The sequence below is a fragment of the Neolamprologus multifasciatus genome, chromosome 17 (genome assembly GCF_963576455.1).
Source record: "Neolamprologus multifasciatus chromosome 17, fNeoMul1.2, whole genome shotgun sequence".
Taxonomy (NCBI): domain Eukaryota; kingdom Metazoa; phylum Chordata; class Actinopteri; order Cichliformes; family Cichlidae; genus Neolamprologus; species Neolamprologus multifasciatus.
The window spans coordinates 39435560-39455617 of record NC_140455.1 but is presented as its reverse complement, the minus strand read 5'-3'; the positions used below and the strand labels follow the sequence as shown (position 1 = coordinate 39455617).

At 42.5% G+C, this 20058-nt stretch overlaps 1 protein-coding gene and 1 long non-coding RNA gene across 2 annotated transcripts in view; both read left to right on the top strand.

Moving 5' to 3' along the window:
* The first annotated feature begins 4026 nt into the window (after positions 1–4026).
* tmtc1 (transmembrane O-mannosyltransferase targeting cadherins 1) overlaps positions 4027–20058 on the top strand; it is a 56215-nt gene continuing 40183 nt past the window's right edge. The window contains exons 1-2 of the mRNA XM_085137213.1: positions 4027–4510; positions 16780–16957. Of these exons, the coding sequence (XP_084993339.1) occupies positions 4215–4510; positions 16780–16957 (474 nt within the window). The 5' untranslated portion in view covers positions 4027–4214. The remainder of the gene's footprint in view (positions 4511–16779; positions 16958–20058) is intronic.
* On the top strand, positions 4518–15610 carry LOC146499904 (uncharacterized). Its single transcript, XR_014870084.1, has 2 exons — positions 4518–11548; positions 11584–15610. It is a non-coding gene; the product is annotated as an uncharacterized LOC146499904 (long non-coding RNA).

Here is a 20058-nt window from a genome sequence, read left to right as displayed (position 1 = left end):
AGCTCGATAGCTAGCCGGGGGCTAGGCTCACTAGAGCCGTGAGAACACCGGACTCCCGGGGTTAGGGTTAGGGTTACGCTGTCTTCTGCTACTCAGGTTAAACATGATAAATAAGTCACTTAGATAACTTAAAAATGTTATTGTTCGGCTTTTTTCAGTATTTTATTTGTTCCTGAGTAAATCGGTTTGGCTGAGATTAAAGTTATAGTTTTTACACAGCTGAATAAACGTCAAGCAGACAGCTGATTATCAGAAGTGTGAGATGCTCGAGAATTTACTCTGGTGTCCTGTTAAATTTTAGATAGCAAGGAGTTTATTAAACTTCACTGAAACAAACTATCATCTTGTCTTTATTTTTAGTTAGCACATACCTGAAACACTTAAAGCTGTAAGCTAATGATAGTTATATAAGAGCAGATGCTGCTGGTGCAATAAGCTGTACGTTTTACGGCCAATGGATGATGATCTGATTAGTCGACTAATCGCAAAAATAATCGGTGACTAGTCGACTATCAAAATAATCGTTTGTGGCAGCTCTAGTTGAGACCAGGATGCAGCAGCAGACTGAACCTTGACTGAAACTTGCTCCATCACCTCATCTTTGCAGATGTCCATTTATAAAGCATCAACAACTCAAAGGTAAACATGATAATAGAAAATGTGTTAGTATATAAGACCTTGTGTGTGTATATATATATATATATATATATATATATATATATATATATATGTCTGTGTGTGTGTATATATATATGTATATATGTATATATATATATATATATATATATATATATATATATTAGGGGTGCAATGATACACAAAATTCACGGTTCGGTTCGGTTCGATACTTTGGTGTCACGGTTCGATATTTTTTCGATACACAAAAAAATGTTCATGCCTTTTTATTAATTTGTCATTTATTAAATTTTCACGGCTCATTCTGCACCACATCTCTGTGCGTTCATCATTTGTTTGAAGCCAGCTCACCTCCTGCAACCACTTTTCCGAAAGTCCCACAGGATCTTAGCTCGGTCATTCTCCACCACCCTTGGGGGCATTTCCCATTTTGACCTCGGGACTTCCAGGTTATACTCGGCACAGATGTTCCTGTACACTATGCCGGCCACTTGGTTATGGCGTTCCATGTATGCCTTGCTGCTAGCATCTTGCACCCTGCTGTTATGTGCTGGATTGTCTCTGGGGCATCTTTACACAGCCTGCACCTGGGGTCTTGCCTGGTGTGATAGACCCCAGCCTCTATGGATCTTGTACTCAGAGCTTGTTCTTGTGCTGCCATGATTAGTGCCTCTGTGCTATCTTTCAGTCCAGCTTTGTCCAGCCACTGGTAGGATTTCTGGATATCAGCCACCTCCTCTATCTGCCGGTGGTACATACCGTGCAGGGGCCTGTCCTTCCATGATGGTTCCTCGTCTCCCTCCTCTTTCTTGGGTTTCTGCTGCCTGAGGTATTCACTGAGCACGCTGTCAGTTGGGGCCATCTTCTTGATGTATTCTTGGATGTTTGTTGTCTCATCCTGGACTGTGGTGCTGACACTCACCAGTCCCCGACCCCCTTCCTTCCGCTTAGCGTACAGCCTCAGGGTGCTGGACTTGGGGTGAAACCCTCCATGCATGGTAAGGAGCTTTCTTGTCTTTATGTCAGTGGCTTCTATCTCCTCCTTTGGCCAGCCTATTACCCCAGCAGGGTACCTGATCACGGGCAGGGCGTACGTGTTGATGGCCCGGATCTTGTTCTTACCGTTCAACTGACTCCTCAGGACTTGCCTGACCCTCTGCAGGTACTTGGTGGTTGCTTCTTTCCTAGCGGCCTCTTCATGGTTCCCATTCGCCTGCGGGATCCCCAGGTACTTGTAACTGTCCTCTACGTCTGCAATGTTGCCTTCTGGTAGTTCAATCCCCTCAGTTCTGACTACCTTCCCTCTCTTTGTTACCATCCGACTACACTTCTCCAGCCCGAACGACATTCCAATGTCTGCCTGGTAGTGTGGTTCCACAGCATGTCTTTTATCCTGTCTTCCTTCTCTCACCCCAACCGGTCGCAGCAGATGGCCCCGCCCCTCCCTGAGCCTGGTTCTGCCGGAGGTTTCTTCCTGTTAAAAGGGAGTTTTTCCTTCCCACTGTCGCCAAAGTGCTTGCTCATAGGGGGTCATATGATTGTTGGGTTTTTCTCTGTATCTATGAAGCGCCTTGAGGCGACATTTGTTGTGATTTGGCGCTATATAAATAAAATTGAATTGAATTGAAATTGAATTGAATATATATATGTATGTGTGTATATATATATATATATATATATATATATATATATATATATATGTATATGTATATATGTATATATATGTATATGTATGTATGTATGTATATGTATGTATATATGTATATATATATATATATATATATATATATATATATACATACATATACATACATATATATACACACACACATATATATGTATATATATATATATATCTATATATATATATAGATATATATGTAAGTATATATATGTTTTAGTATTTGTTCAGTAATGGATTAGGTTATAATTTTATCAGAAAACAGTACAGTAATTTTGGGGTGTGGATCACAGGGTGAAGAGTGGGGGTCACCCAGAGTCAGAATCCAGTGAGATGTCTGTGTCACCTTTTACAGTTTTCCTGTAATCTGATGTTAAAGATGAGAATATATAGAGTACAGTACTGTAAATCTGGTAAAATTTAGTATTAATTTTCTGGAAAACCGTACAGTAATTTTGGGCGTGGATCACTGGGTAAAAAGTGGAGATGGCCTAGAGTCAGAATCTAGTGAAATATCAGTGTCACCTCTTACAGTTTTGGTGTAATCTGAGCTCAAAGATGAGGATATTAAAAGTACAGTACTGTATATTGGGTAAAGTTTACTGTTAGTTTTCTCTGAATCGTATAGTAATTTGGGCTGTGGATCACAGGGTGAAAAGTGGAGATGAACCAAAACTGGGAGTGGATTGCGAAGTACAATAGTGTCAGGACACAAAAGACCCGTACCGTAATATGCATAAGAATCGTGCAACAACATTTTAGGTGCGGCTGGCGGTGCGGCTAGCTTGACTGTGTCCTTGTAAGTGAGGGCTCACTTGACCACGGTATTAAACAATGCAGTATGTCTTACAGATGATTGAAGCTGGTGAGAGCTCTGCTAGCATTAACCAAAAAGGTCTGCTTCCATAACAACCCTCCAAAAATACAACAACCCAGAAATACTGCACAGAATTGAACAGGAGATGTTAGAAACTAAAGTCTGTGTATCAGAAAATATGCTCCCTTAACAATAATAATAATTTCTCAGATGTGACCAGGCAGCAAGGTGTACAGAAGGACTCTGCTGCTGCTGCTGTTTGGGGTCCGGCTGGCACGGAGCAAGAGGACAGCTCACGTGAGCGCGTTCACAATGATGGGCTCGTGCAGTTTTGGCCCCGCCTGCATTGATTATCTGCGGCTGATATTTTAAAAGGCGAGAGAGGTATCGTCTCCTGCGCATGCGTCTGCAGGCGCGATCTGTGCTGATGTCGCATTCAGGTTCTTCACATAAGCTCGTACACGGAGGCTTCGTCTTGCCTTTGGTCCACCAATGACATCTATTAATAGGCTCTTTTACATAGTAAATGGAAAAAATTGCCCTTTCTTCCTCTTATTTCAGTCTTTCGTCGTGTCTGTTTATTTGTTAGCAGCAATGTCATACGTTCTGTTTTCAAAGATATAAGTCACACTAGGTTTACAACAAACCAAACAACATAATAACGATATTGCCAGCGATTTTGCCCCTCCCCCTCCAAAAAAGACTAGACTCTAAGGGGGCAACTGATGTACTTGTCTTTGATGTTGTCAAGGTCAAGAACGACCAATCAAGTGCGTACCTTTGTATGTAAACAAAACAGATTACTCTTTGGTTTGTTAATAGTAAATAGGAAACAAGTATTTATGAAAAGAGTAATGTGAATATAACAGAAATAAAAACAATAAAGACGATTTCACATTTTCTAATACTAGGAATGTCCTACTAGTGGGGCATTCTCCCACAGAACCTAAAGGCAGCAAAGTACATCACCATCCCTGCTGTCCCCAGAACACAGAGCCGCTACACTCCAGGTGGAATGGACGTATTCTCTGCTACTCCCGTTCTCAGTCCGCCAGAGCCGCGGGGAAAGCCAGGCCCGACATGACAGCGTCTGCACGGGAAAGGAAATTCTACCAGCAGTCGCGGGTGACGGTCCGTCCGGAGACGGTGTGGGCTGCGGGTCGCTACATCGCGCTGGCCGCCCTGTGTATGCTGTGCTATAGCAACTCTCTCCACGGGGAGTTGGTGCACGACGATGTGTGGGCTATCGTCAACAATCCGGACGTCCGACCTGGCTCCAGCCTCAGAAACATCTTCAGCGACGACTTTTGGGGCAAGAGGATGGCGGACAACACGAGCCACAAGTCTTACAGACCGTTGTGCATCCTCACCTTCAAGTAAGTTCTCGGAACTCAGCCTTCCCGCCTTACCTGGAGCTCTGAACAGCAACACTTAGTGCTAGTCGTTCTGCTGGATCGACAGCTCCGCGATGTAAACGCGTTTCGGGCTGACGTCACCCAGCTGTCCCTTGTAGGGACGGGCTGCTGTAGCGAAATGCTCAACTTTGCAATAGCCGAACGCTGCTAACCCCGGCTATGTGCCGATACCAGGCAGGGTCTTCTCGGGAGGAATGTTACTGCGAGAGTGTCGCTTCCAGTTCTTTCTATGCAGAGTTGGAGCGTGCAGGGCAGCTTGTCTCAGCACATCCAGCCGTCCAGCCCACGTTACTTTGATTCAAGTTTCACGTATCGCACAGAGATCTGTGGAACCTGTTGCGCAGGTTTTTAAGTGTTTGAAGTCTGGTGGTGTAGTTGGAGGTGTACTGTATGGGTGGAGATGTAGTAGTGGTTGGAGCTGTTTTGGAGTGGGCTGGTCTGTTGTGCTCGGGTCGTCGATGGATGGAAATAGCGAGGGTGGGGAGTACCCAGTCGGGCTTCCATAACAGGGTGGGAATGTCTGATAAGGAAGAGCATAATGAGTAAACAGCCCGCACAATGGCCTCCAGATAAATGCTCACCTATGTTTCCATCATTCCCCACGTTTCCTCCTCATTAGGCAGTTTGTTAGTTACAGAGCATGGCTGTTGCGAGACATGGGATACAATGGGCCATTAATCAAATCAGAGATTTTATTTCAGCTCTCAAGTTTTCCGTGTAGGTAAGCCAGCAGCATTTCAAAAGTTAAAAAAAGAAAGTATTTCCCAAATACTCCAGTCCAGGTCTCCTCTGCAGAATTGCTTTTCCCTTCGTCGTGAGCACGCGCTGGGCTCTCCAAATCACGGACAAACAGTATCCCACAGTTGTTTATGTTTTTGAACCCATTTTGCAAAGAGAGGATTTTTTTTTTTTTGGAAAAATGCATTGATAGCAATGTTGAATATTATAAGATAAGATACCCTTTATTAGTCCCACATGTGGGAAATTTGTTTGTTATTACACAGGAAAAAAACAACTACACCTAAAATAATTACACCTTCACGCCTCTGCCTTTCTAAATGGAGGGACAGTAACTGCGTGTGTATATGTAAGCTAGGGGTGCAACGATACACAAAATTCACGGTTCGGTTCGATACTTTGGTGTCACGGTTTGATTTTTTTTTTCGATACAAAAAAATGTTCATGCCTTTTTAATTTGTCATTTATTACAATTATAAATATATATTTTAGCTCAAAAGTACAATTTTTAAATTTAATGTTGCAGAAAAAAAATAATAAAAAAAATAAATAAATCTATCTGATGGAGAAATCCCTCATCTTTGGAAAAGAGAGTTTATTACAGAGAAATGTCTCTTTCCAAAATAAAAGCTCTACTATACGCTTCTTCTGGGCTATATTCTCAGCAGCATATTAAACATATCAGGTCCCCATAAGGAGAATCATGTGCTAACGCAGTGGTTCCCAAACCTTTTTTGCTGGGCCCCCCTTGTTTTACAAGAAAAATGTTCGCGCCCCCCCCCCCCCCCCCTCGCGCGCACGCACGCACGCGCACGCACGCACGAACACATCCTCCAACCACACACACCCATATTTTGCTCCATTGCGGTTTATTTCACACCTCAAACATTTAGTAAACAATTAAGCAAATACAAGTAATCTGCAATAAGTCTTTTACGCGACGTCCACACCTACACGGGTATTTTTGAAAACGCAGCTGTTTCATCCACACGTAAACGGCGTTTCGACTCACTCTGCAAAATGGGTTCAAAAACATAAACAACTGTTGGATGCTGTTTGTCCGTGATTTGAACCGGGGAACAAATCGTGGCAGGATCAGCCTGATGTTATTTGTATCCCGCTGTAACTTTACTGTATAAAGAGCAAACATCTCCAAAATGTCAGGAGTAGTCATTTATTACAACAAGTGTTTGTGAACTACAAATCAAGAATGTGGGATACTGTTTGTCCGTGATTTAAACAGCCCAGCGCTGCTCCCAACAAAGGGAAAACCAATTCTGCAGGGGAGACCTACCTCGGCACTTGTGCAGGTGAAACCAAAGGGAAGATATGCTTCACCATATTTTCTAGTCTTTGGCTTAGAATGAAGTTGGTTTGGAAACATATTCAGCGATGCTCCATCTCCTGCTTTGCGTTTGTGTGGGCGCCGTGCTAGCAGTGTCCAAGTGTTGTTGTTGTTGTTTTTTTTTTCCCTTTTCGTTCCGCGCCCCCCCTGCAATAGCTCTGCGCCCCCCCTAGGGGGCGGGCCCCACACTTTGGGAATGTCTGTGCTAACGGCTGTCTAAATGACTCGGGTAAAGTTTGTAGCATGCTTGCTTGTTGTTTTTGTCTGTTTCCACTTGTCTTTGCACGAGGATGATGTCGGAGTAAATGTGCAGTCATATTCGTTGTGTTCCCACTAGTGCTGTCAGCGTTAATCTCGTTAAAATGACTTTAACGCCATAACGCGGCAAATCGCCGTTAACGAGCTACCGTGGATCCTCCCGTGCTTGAGGCTGGACGACGTCAACACGTTAACAAGCTAACTGCGCTAACGCACTAGTTCCCACCAATTGAGCATTGCTGGCACATCCAACATACTGTTTTACTTTTGTCCATGACGCGCTTACCATCAGGGTCATACGTCACATGAAGACCAAAATAGTTCCAAACGCCAGATCTGAATGAGGGTGGGGGAGGTTCAGTTTCGGGTAGCGTTGAGGCAGTAGCCATGTTGCAACGAGCTTAGCTTCTGTCTTGCTAGCTTGCGCTGCGCACACTCGACAGTGCAGCCTAGGCGGAGTCGAACGCAGATCCACTGAGCGCTCAACACAGACAGCATCGTCAGAAGGAAAGTTGATAAAATAAATTAAAAATGTTGTATTGTTCATACATATGCGTACTGAACCGAAAGCACTGTATCGAACGGTTCAATATCGATACGAGTATTATTGCACCCCTAATGTAAGCGTGTAAAACCTGAAGATAGAGACAAAATACTGTTAATCTGACTATCTGCCATTCTGCAATTCATCTCGTGTAAACAATAACGTGGCGCAGAGCGTGACGTGAAAAAAGGCACATACCTTTGACGTTGCGTGATAAACTCTATATTCCTCGTCCACACGTAAACGGCGTTTGGAATCACCGAAAACAAGGTTTTTTAAAACTCCTTTTTTGGGTTACGTTTTCAAAAATACCCGTGTAGGTGTGGACGTAGCGTAAAAGAGTTAGTAGTTTATTTTCTTACTACCTGTAATTTATTGCAGTTTACTTGTACTTGCTCAATTGTTTACTAAATGTTTGAGGTGTGAAATAAACCGCAATGGAGCAAAATATGGGTGTGTGTGGTTGGAGGATGTGTTTGTGCGGGGGGGGGGGTCTAGCGAAAAAGGTTTGGGAACCACTGCTCTATGGAACACCAGGACTGGCATAATGAATTAATTAAATACACCATTAAATTATTAATTAAGCAAGCAAGCAATTTATTTATATAGCACTTTCAGAACAACTGTACATTTGACATGCCAGAAATGATGCAATCAGTTAAAAAATATAAGATTATAAAAATGGTAAATGGCCTGTATAGTGCTTTACACTACATTCAGTCATCCACCCATTCACACACACATTCACACACTGGTGATGGCAGCTACATTGCAGCTACCCTGGGGCGCACTGACAGAGGCGAGGCTGCCGGACACTGGCGCCACTGGGCTCTATGACCACCACCAGTAGGCAACGGGTGAAGTGTCTTGCCCAAGGACACAACAACCGAGACTGTTGGAGCCGGGTTCGAACCGGCAACCTTCCGATTACTCTTGAGCCACGTTCGCCCCATATTGCCATATTGGACTTAATTGCCACATATATTAAAATGACATTTAAAGTAATAAAATTAGCACAAACAGCAAAAACTTAAAATAGTATAAAATGATAATTAGAATTACATTTAAAACAATAAAATCAGCAAATTAGATTACAGCTACAATAACCTCACCCTAAACACCAAGAAAACAAAGGAAGTGGTCATGGACTTCCGGAAAACAAGAACTGATCCCCCTCCCCTAGCCATAAAAGGTGACTATGTGGAGAGGGTGCCCTTCTTTAAGTTCCTCGGCACCCACATATCTGAGGACTTTTCTTGGTCCACAAGCACATTAGCCCTGGTGAAGAAAGCCCAGCAGCGCCTGTTAGAACTCTTAATGCAAACTGAGAGTGTGAACAGACTCCTCCAACACATCCACTCTGACGCTGCTATTGCAACATCTCAGTCTTTCCATGTTCTGTGCAATATATTTTTTTATTGGCTCATGTGCAATATCTTTGGTATGTGCAATATTTTTCGGTCCTGTGCAATATCCTGGTCTCAGTAAAATTACCATCTCCACCCTAAATGACCATAGCCCCTCCACCTGTATTTATTTATTATACTATATAACTGCTCTTGTATACAGACCCACAATGTTTCTGTTTCAGTGTTTCTTACACATATGACAATAAAATTACAATAAAAAACTCTAAGTCTTTAAGTCTAAAACCATAAAATGTGTCATATGCCAAGGAGTAAAAATGGGTTTTAAGACGTGTTTTAAAAGTGGACAGTGATGTCTCTAATGTGCTGGGGCAGATTGTTCCAGACATTAGGAGCAACAATAGAAAAGGCCCTAGGGAATTAAATGTGGCAATATTAATTAAAATTGGAAATCATTAATTAAATAAATATTTATGACACATTTAATTAATTAATGACACATTTAACTAGTTATTGACATATTTAATTCATTATCTAGTGATGTATTTATTTAATTCATTTTGGCATTTTGTCCCCTTCTGTCAGCCTCACCCATCAAACTCAGGGGGCGGGGTTAACCCTGCCACTGCAGCTTCTCTAACATTTGATTGGTTGCTATGTAAAGTAAGTCAAGACAGGTCGATCCTAGATAATCGATTACAACTGTGGTCTCGGGGCAGTCAGGTATCCCAGAATGCATTTCAAATCACAGGCAGCAATGGTTGTGGCATAAAGTTTGAAAAGACCCTGTTTTTCTGTCACCAACTACACTTTTAGTATTGTTTTAGCTGCAAATGTAGTGGCGTAATCTTCACATGTCTGGTCAGGTTGCAACATAGGACATGTTTGCAAAGTGCTCCGATGTTTTCGGAGATGTCACTAGCTAGAGTATACCGAGCTCACAGCCCCGGTGTTCCAGCTTAACTGTTTTGTATGTGTGTGTTGTAAATATATGTATATATACGTTAACCAGCTTGTTTACATATTTCACTCTACACGTTCTGCATGTTGTATTCGCAGATTCTCATTTTCACCGAACGATCGTCTCTTTCCACCTGTTCTTGTGTCTCTGTGCTTCTGTAACATAAAGAACGAGCTGACATTTTTCTAATGACACCAGCGATCAGCTCAACAGGCCCTCAGTTTACCTGCATGCATCCTCCTCCTCACCTGTCAGCTGTTTAACACCTGCTGCTAATTCAAGAAACACGCCCACATTACCTGGTGATAGTCACAGTTTAACTGGGCAGCCGGTGCTTGACATTTAACGCAATGTCAGCGCATTTTTCTGCACAAGATAAGTAAATATAGTTTTTATTCCCGAGCGCAGAGCTGCTGCAGCTTGTTTCCCAACAGAGCACTTTATAGTTGAACGTCTTGATGCATGCTCAATCATCCAGGTAAGTAAATCTCCAAAAGTTGATTCTGTTCATCTGGACGTAGCGTTTTGTGGGAGAAACGTTTCGTCACTCATCCAAATGACTTCTTCAGTCTCAGTTGACTGCAGGTTTCCACAACCTTATAAACAGTATGGAAGAAGTGGAAAAGAGGGCTTTGCTATCCTACTCTGGAACAAGTCATTGGTTCAGGTCTGTGGATGACACCTGGGTGAACATCAAATCTCAGGACGTACCACATTTCACGGATCACATTAACTCGGTGGACCAACACATCAAATTCACCAGGGAGGATATGAAAAGTGGCAGGTTAGCCTTCTTAGACTGTGAGATTTCCATCAGTAATGGGGGACATCTAAAAGCTGATCTGTACCGTGAACCTACACATACGGATCAGTATTTAAGTTTTGACTCTCATCATCTATTGGAGCATAAACTGGGTGTCATCAGGACGCTACAACACAGAGCGAACACCATCCCCACTGACACAGCGGCCAGGGAGGCAGAAGAACATCAAGAAGGCCCTGAGTAAATGTGGTTATCCCAGCTGGACTTTTGTCAAAGCTGGGAAGGCACCAAAAGAAAGCTCCAGCCGATCCAGGAGAGAAGGACAACCGCTGCCCATGCGAAAACCTGTAGTGATCTCGTACGTGTCAGGAGTATTTTTTATACAAAGAGGAAAGAGAAGGCGCATTTCCACCGAGAGGAGCAGAGTTTGCAACAGCATGTTCATCATGCAGACTGCGACCTGGACAGAAATATTATATCATCTGTTTTTTAAATAGTTATTCAACTGTATTCTAAGCACCAGCTGTCTATTAGAATTTTTAGAGTTTATTTAACTAAAATAAATGAGGTTAACATATAATTTGTGTGATTTTTCTTTTTTTTTCTTCGTTTTTTGTTTCGGTCATGTTATGTTTAACTGTCAAAGGCTTGTTAGAAACTATGAAACACATGGTGCAGACTTCTGGATGTTAGAAGAAAACTAATACTGCTCATGAATGAGACTAAAGGCAGGAAGGTGTCCTTTAAAACTAAACATGTTAATAGAAACTCCCTATTTATATCATAGTTTATGATATCGCACGTGTATTTTAGTAATAGCCTGCTGATTTCAGTGTAGTGGTGAACAGTCACACAGCTCACGTGGGCGTTATCTGTGATACTCCTTAACTATCATTTATCCAAGTTAACTTCAGTTAACCATTCAGACAGTTCTTTTGCAATGAAAAATATAAACACTCATGTCATCGGTATGTTTCCGCTGTGCCAGCTGTTTACATTACAGCTGCTTATGCAGTAACCATGGTAACCACGGACTCTGAGTGGCTGGATGGATGCAGGTCAGACAACAATTTTACATATATGATCTTAAAACAGGAAACAGCCACTGTACGTGCTGGCCTCATATCAAATGTGAACGCAGACTGAGTCTATGTTTGACGTTTGTTTATATCTAATCTTCCTCTCAAACATTTAAACAGCAGCGAGTCTGCAGCTGGAACACAAACTCAAACTGTTCGAACAGGTTTGTTAATTTGGTGATTTATTAAATGTATAACTGTTATTCTAATCTGCTGCTGAGTCTCTTACGCTGATGAAAATGCAGAAAACACAGATCACACCTGTTCAACCAATCACTTTCATTCCACTTTGATCTGTGACAAACTGACGGTTCATCTCTGTTACAGTGTTGCGTTAGACTGCTATATTTGTGTTCTTTATGCTGTAGATTTTCACGTCTCTGGAATAGTTGGCAGTAATAAGGATGATTTTCTGTAAAATTATATAGATATGAGCCGTGACATATTTGTAGATGACAGATTAGTTTGATGCTGCCGACACGTTTACCCTCATGGTCAATAATCACAATAAAAATATTAGCTGAACATCATGAAGTCTGTATGTGTTTCATAGTGTCGAACAACCTTGGTACAGTTAAGGCTAGCAGTTACTACATGACAGAAACACCAATGTTATTTATTTTAATAACGTTTATGTGTATATACACAGGTCACGCTGATTATTGAACAAAAACGGTATTTGGTAACACAAACAGGGTTTTTCAAAGTAGAGTTCTGGTAGTTTCCAAATGCCGGTTGTTGGTGTGCAGAAACACCTTCTGAAAACAATGGCCACCAGGCCAAAGCAATGGTTTTGACTCGATAAGCATTAAATAATAAATATTTATTTATTTATTTCAAACCCTGCCAAGTCAAACATGTAGAGCTACCTGCTGTGGTGACCTCCCACAAAACAGGGAGCAGTTAAAAAGAGCTTTCTTCTGTACTGATCAATTTGAAGGAACAAGAAGAGTCAGCGTCTTCCATGCAAGCTACAGGTGACTGCCGCTATCTGCGAGTGACCAAAGCAGTCACAAAGAGGTTTATGATGCAGCACTGTATACTAATTTTTACTTAGCAGCAGTAAATAACCTCACAGGTCAGGGAATGCACATTTTTGATGACCATTGCTTAATAGTGCAGTTGCCAGATGCTCTAGGCCTGTGGAACAAAAACGTTTTGGAGAAAACAGATGGAATTGCATATCCAGTAGGTGAAAAGGCCTTTGTTAGCAATAAAACCGATATTAACTCAGATTAAGAAAAATAAATTGTCATTGTTCAGATTTGATATCCAGCTCACACACCGAAAAATTAGGAGCGGTATCAGTATCAATGTATTCTACATCCAAAAACACTGAACTCAGGAAGTTAATCCTCACCAGCAAGAGTTTTTACGTATTCTAGTTCTTGAAGTCAACCTGCAGCATATTATAACAAAGTGTTCTTACTGAAACTGAAAGTGTCCATGAAAACAAAGGGCAGAGAGACATTAGATAAGAACACTTAACACTCACTGAGTCCTGTATAGCAGGAGCAGTCTAAAGTATTAACAATGGCAGTTTTCCCAGTAGGTAAACAACTGAAACAGGAACGTATTCACCAATGTGTGAATACAGTGTAGAGCTGCTCTTTGTTATTATTGGAGTAAATTAAAGTGTGCTTAAAAAACCCAAACTTAATCTGCAGTAATGACACTCAGCTGCGTCAAAGGTCACTAAAATTAATACTGAATCGGTGTGTAACTTTGCCAAAACAATGTCGGACTCTGTAGTTTTCTCTGGTCCCCTCCTCATGTTTAACTGCATGCTCTCCTTAAATTGGGTTAGGGTCTGTCTGAGTGGTGTCCAGAAAACGATGTGGGCTTTATAATTAATTGGGAAACTTTCTGAAGGATACCTGGCAGTTGCTTAGTCGTCCTTCTCCCTGGTAATATAGTTAGTACTAGCAACTCAATGCATCTCATGAGAGCGAAAAGCGTGGCTTACAGCTTTCCACAAGCATATGCTCCCAGAAATACAGACAAACAGCACTTAATGATGAGTGTGTCTTGATCAGACAATGGAGTAGGAAGATCCCTCACGAGTGGCAGTTGTTGCCTTGTTGCTCACACAGGGAGGAGGCTCACCGCTTTGGGTGGAAGCTTGGAGAGCCGTTTCTTCACACCACCTTTATTAGCTTGCCGTGTGAAAGATTTGGGACCTGCTTCCTGGAGGAGTGTGTGTCAACTATGTTCCTCCATCACAAACATGTGGCGAGAAATCCCACAGCCAGTACCTCAGGCACTGTGTATATGCTACAGCTGAAGAGAAGGATGTCACATCAAGAACATGTGATGTCTCTGTGAATGTCAGACTGAACTGATCTGCTCCTTTGAAATTCACCTCCACTCACTTATGGAATATTTCCATAAGTTACTGATGAGACCTTAACTGGTTTCAGGGTGGCTGTTTTTTGTTTGTTGTAACTGTCACCTTTAGGAATGTGCTTGGCTGTTGTTGGTGTGTCGATAAACCTACTTGAACCCTTGCTGGAACTATTTAAGCATCACGTGTGAGAAGTAAAGATTGTTAGGTTTGGCGTCACTAAGTAGAATTTGCTCAGGAAATGTAAATTTAAACAGTTTATATTCCAGTTGTAAATAGACTGAAGTGGATAGCTTGTAACATTAAGGCTACAAAAAGACTTTTATTAAAGCTGTTGTGCTTTTGACATGTTTAATGCTCTGCATCTTGTTCTATTTAATCTGAACAAGTCAGTGATCACTGTCGCCCTCTCTCAGTTCTTATTACCACTGTTCGTTTTAAAGCTCAGTTTTTAAACCCACACGATGCAACTACAGCCCAGCCCACGCAGCAGTATGTTAACCTCCTGAGACCCAAACTCTTTCATGGCATGCATTTTTAATTTTTCTCTGCTATTTGGGTTGATTGGGACCCGATGAATGTAAAAACAAAGAATTACCAGATTTTTATTTTGTTCTTGTTTTTTTACCTGATTTTTGTTTCTGACAAAAAGAAGATCAACATTTCCTCGAGGGCGCTCTCTGCACCGGGGCTGTGATCGACCGTGGCTGCTGGGGCTCTGGGAGTCTTCTCAGCCTGGCTGGGGGGCTTCTTTGCCTCCCTCCTGCTGTGTGTCCAGCCTGGAGGCTGCGGTCTGTGACCGGCTCCCGGTGCAGACGACTACCTGTGATAGTGTTTCCTCACCTGTCTCATGTGTGCCAGGGAGGGGGGAGGGGGGTGTATGTATCCATGATCGTTTATGTTAATGAGAGTGTGGGGAGTGAGTTGGAGGGCGGGGTGGGGTGGGCTGCTTTTAACCATGTAAAGCACTTTGTGCTACATCTTTGTATGAAAAGTGCTTTATAAATTGATTGATTGATATGAGGACATTCGCTTTAAATTTTGACAGTGGCAGTATAATGTCCTCATAAGTTCTCAAAAATTTAGTATTTTGGTCTAGACAACCCAAAATGTGATGTCCACATATGTGGACGCCAGGTCCTAGGAGGTAATGACTAACCTCGTATTGTGGATGGATTATCTCAGTTGTTCTCCTGACTGAAGTTTGGTCCGTTTGCAGCATCCTGCCATGCAATTGCATTTGTCCCTAACCATCAGAATCCCTCACGTTAACTTTTATCGAGTGGAAAAAAGTTAGCGTTCATCCTCCAGCTTCACTGTTTATGCTATGCTAACATAGCTGTGTCGCTAGCAATCACGTAGCACATCATTATATAGCAGCTAGCCCAACTTCAGTAACCCTACAAACGTCACTGCTGTTTAGTTTTCTGTCTTCATTTATGTTGGAAGTGACAGCAGAGCTGTACGTTTGAACTTTTCAGAAATCTCTCAGTCAGAACATGCTATATCATGTTTAGGTGGAAGCTAGCGAGCTAACTTGGATGTTAAACTTAATTGTTACACCTGGTGAAGCAGCAACGCTGATCATTTTATTAAAGATGAAAGAATTTAGACAGTTTGTAACTCTCAGTGATGCCGCAGTGTTCGTTTGACTTTGGGACCTGAAACGGACGGAGTTTAGGACCCAGATTACTCCCCAAGGCTCCTGACTACACCAATTCATCAAGCGGTGCGGCTTCGTAGCTACCAAAGTCGTACTAAAACATTTTTGACAGAGGTTTGAGCGCCGTGTAGCACATAAAATTGGTTCGAGGTCAGTAAGCACAACCAGAATTCATACTTAAGGCGCACTGTCGATTTTTGAGAAAATTAATGGATTTTAAGTGCGTAAGATACAGAAGAAAAGAATAAATCGCGATATATATCATTACCACACATGCTTCAAATTATACTGCGATATGGATTTTAGGCCATATCGCCCGGGCCTAACACCAGCCTCATAGAACCCACATAGCAGAGCCATTTTCTCCAGTGTTTTATATATTTCTCATACTCTAAATTCACTAAAAAAAGTTATCTTTTCCATCTTATAAATTTCTCAAGTTACATCAATCCAGCTGTGTTTAATTGTTGGTGAATCCTGTGTTAGCCATCTTTTGGTCAGTGCCTTTTTACTTGCAGCCAGCAGCAGACCAAGTATTTATTCTGCACATGTCTGAGGGTGTGTATCCTAAAATATAGATTTGAAATCAAAGGGTAAATATGTGCTAAAGATGTTTTGAATAGCTTTATGAACATCTTTCCAGCATAATGGTGGTGGTCAGAGGGCCCGGTGGCGCCAGTGTCCGGCAGCCTCGCCTCTGTCAGTGCGCCCCAGGGCAGCTGTGGCTACAACGTAGCTGCCATCACCAGTGTGTGACTGTGTGTGTGAATGACTGAATGTAGTGTGAAGCGCTTTGGGGTCCTTAAGGACTAGAAAAGCGCTATACAAATGCAGGCCATTTAATGCATCAACTTTGAGGACAAAATGTTCACTTACTTGCTTTAACATTTTCCTTCAAAGCAATCATGTTGTGTTTGAAATTCATGCCACTGTGAAAACTGAGATTCTGTTAAGAATTATAAGACGGTCACCTTATCCATGAACACAGAACCGAATTTACTTCAGGAATTGTCTCAGTAAAAAGATGTGTTTTAGACAAGGCTGTCCCCTAACAGTGTCGGTCTTTGAGAAAAATAAAGATATTAAACTTTATTTTTCACTCTCTTAATGATATTTTAAGATTTTATACTTTGTCCATCTCACAGAGCTGAATCTTTCTCTCTGTTAGGTTGAACATCGTGCTGGGTGGTATGACACCTCTGTATTTCCACATTGTCAACGTGTGTTTGCACTGCACCGTAACCTGCCTGCTGATGCACGTATGCCAGTGCCACGTGTTTGAAAACCGCCGCCTGGCCTTCGTCACGGCGCTCCTCTTCGCCGTGCACCCCGTCCACACCGAGGCTGTGAGTATAACCATAAATTTACAGGCTGCTCGGGGAGTTTCAGTTATCACATGAAACATATTGAACTTGACTGTCCTGGCCCACTAGAACTGGTTTCTACTTCAACATCTTAGACAAAGAGGTTCATTCAAAATGATAAATTTTTTCTCCTCTAATTTGAAACGTTGACCACAGGATAGTCACAGGATATTTCACTCATTTGAAATGGTAACCAACAGAGCAATGACTTTTATCCTCTCAAGTCTATCTTCATTAGCTGCTCCCGCTGCTCGTTTGGCTGCTTTTTGTCACACATTTGTCAGACAGCCATTCCCCTTGTTGCCAGGTTTCAAAAATGAAGGTTGTGATTTTCATGAAGCATCAATCTGTGTCTGTGTTTTCTCCTGTATTTTGGGATGAGATCATATGTCAGTTTGACCCAGTATTTTGAGTTATGTTTTGGTGTGTTTTTGCATTTTGGATTCTTTCCTTATTATGATGGTGATGAATCTATGTTTCAGTTGTTCTTGTTTAGGGATTAGTTCGTAGGTTTTGTGTTCTCATGTTTGTTGCAGGTTTAGTTCAGTATCTAGTCTGTCTCTGTGTCGTGTCTGCGTTTTTGTTTAGTGGTGTCTTGTTTCCTGTTTTACTCTGAAGGTTCATGTTCCTGTCTTATGTCAGTGTTTCTAGCTTTGCTGTCTCATTAGGTCTTATTCCTCCCCGCTGTGTCCCCTTCTGTCTCTAATTCCTTGATGACTTCCTCGTGTATTTTAGCCCAGTGTGTCTTCGTGTCAGTGTCAGTCTGTTCATGCACCCTGTTATTTCTAGCTGCACGTCATGATTCTAGTCTGCAAGAGTCGGTATTGGACATGTTCATAGTCACGTTCTCCAGTCATGTTTCCCTGCACCTTCATGTGCCAGCACCGAGATCTCGTTCACAGTTTCTCATGTCGTGTTCATAGCTGTCCACAGTCATAGTTCAGTCCTGGTCTTCGTTCATAGCCTTACTTACTCCCAGTTTAGGTTTTTAGTTCTGTCATTCCCATAGTTTATGGTTTGTTATTTTGCCTTCTGTATCAGCCCTGATTGAAGGCTCGCTTTGAGCTTAGCACAAGTTTAGCCTCCAGCGTCTGTGTCCGCACCTGGGTCCACCAAACACACTCTCCACACGGTCTGCCCTCGTGGGCCGTGACAATATGTCTGGGTGGAGCTGATGGTCTGTGTTCCAGTTAGAAACTGAGTCATTATTGGTAGGCGAGTGGCTCCAGCAGATCCTGGGAACAACATCGGAGATCTCTGTCCAGAAGAGCGCAGTCCTGGGAACAGCTGAGATACTGCAGGACCCTCAAGCTCCCAGGCCTCTGGTAGAGGACCCGAGCTGGAAGGATAAACCGCCCACAGGGGCAGTTGGAGAATTACTGTATATCTGTTAATGATAATGATATTTCAGATATAACAGATTTAGAAAATGACGACCAAAAAAATGCATCTAAAACCAAATGACAACAAACAATTGAAGGAGGTGATGAAATCGCTGACCATCTTGGTATGCAGAGGAAATCAGTGGCCAGGCAATAGTAACTGATTTCTGACTGACTTCTTCACTGAGTATTCATATTTTTTTCATGATATAAACTTGTACGACAAATAGATTGCAATATATGAATGAAATGAATAGATAATTTATTTAAATTATCTATTCATTTTGTTCATCTAAAATCATCCCTCAAATGGAGCAACTTTTCCCTGTCAGAGCCAAAGGATCAAGGAAAGGAGAAAGAAAGCGTCATCAAGCTACGGGGCAAAGCTTTGAGAAACACAGCAGGGCTCCTGCTATCAGCAGTGTTGGGCAAGAAAAAGTAATTAATTATAGTCACTAGTTACTTCTTCAAAAAGGTAACTGAGTCCTCTCTCTCTCTCTCTCTCTCTCTTTCTCTCTGTCTCTCTCTCTCTCCTCTCTCTCCCTCTCTCTCTCTCTCTCTCTCTGTCTCTCTCTCTGTCTCTCTCTCTCTCCTCTCTCTCCCTCTCTCTCTCTCCCTCTCTCTCTCTCCCTCTCTCTCTCTCTCTCCCTCTCTCTCTCGCTCTCTCTCCCTCTCTCTCGCTCTCTCTCTCTCTCTCCCTCTCTCTCTCTCTCCCTCTCTCTCTCTCTCTCTCCCTCTCTCCCTCTCTCTCTCTCTCTCTCCCTCTCTCTCTCTCTCTCCCCCTCCCTCTCTCTCTCTCTCTCTCCCTCTCTCTCTCCCCCTCCCTCTCTCTCTCTCTCTCCCTCCCTCTCTCTCTCTCTCTCCTAAAACTTCCCGTTTTTTGTTTTTGTTTTTTTTGCTCATAAGCAGAGAGGTCTCGCTGCGCTGCCCTTAGACAGTAAACGTGACGAAACTATTGAGGAAAAACAGGCGTATATCTTGTTTATCATGACTCTGGTTTTACTGGCCTATCAACACAGTTTATAAACTGGTATATGTCACCTTGTTGCTTTGTCTGTAAGTGGTCATGTGATTGGCCACGACTACTTTAGTCTTCCTCAGTCAAACAGCAGCACTCATGCGATTGTTTTGCCCCCTGAGCTCCAGGTGTTGTGCTGGACACTGATCGTGATCGCCGTCCGCGGGAGCGCGCAGCCGCTTAAAGCTGCAGCGTCCAGATTACTTACAGCTACTTCCTGCAGCTGATATAAGCTGCGGTGAGCTGAACACAGCTTCAACCGTCTGTTTGTTGAAGAATAGTAACGCAACCACATTTCCTTGTTAGTAACTGTAACAGCGTTGTAATGATAGTAATAGTAATTAGATTACTCGTTAATGAAAGAAGTAATGCCGTTATTCCCATCACTGGCTATCAGTCCTCTGAGGTCTTTGTGCCCTCGTATGTCAGCCAATATCTCTCACATGCCTCCTGCCATTCAGGACCTCGGCTCAACCTCCATGTGATTCCCAAAGGGCAACATGAGAGGTGGTGAGTCAAGTAAGCTTACAGTCTACGCCTCTTCTCACTCCAACAGGTGAGACAACAACAAAGGGCTCAGACGTTCACTACAGGAGCGCTGCAGAGAAATTGGAGATGGAAGGAGCAGAAGGGGAGGGTAGATGAATGTATAAGAGCGTGGAAAAAGAGCTGTATAGAAATTG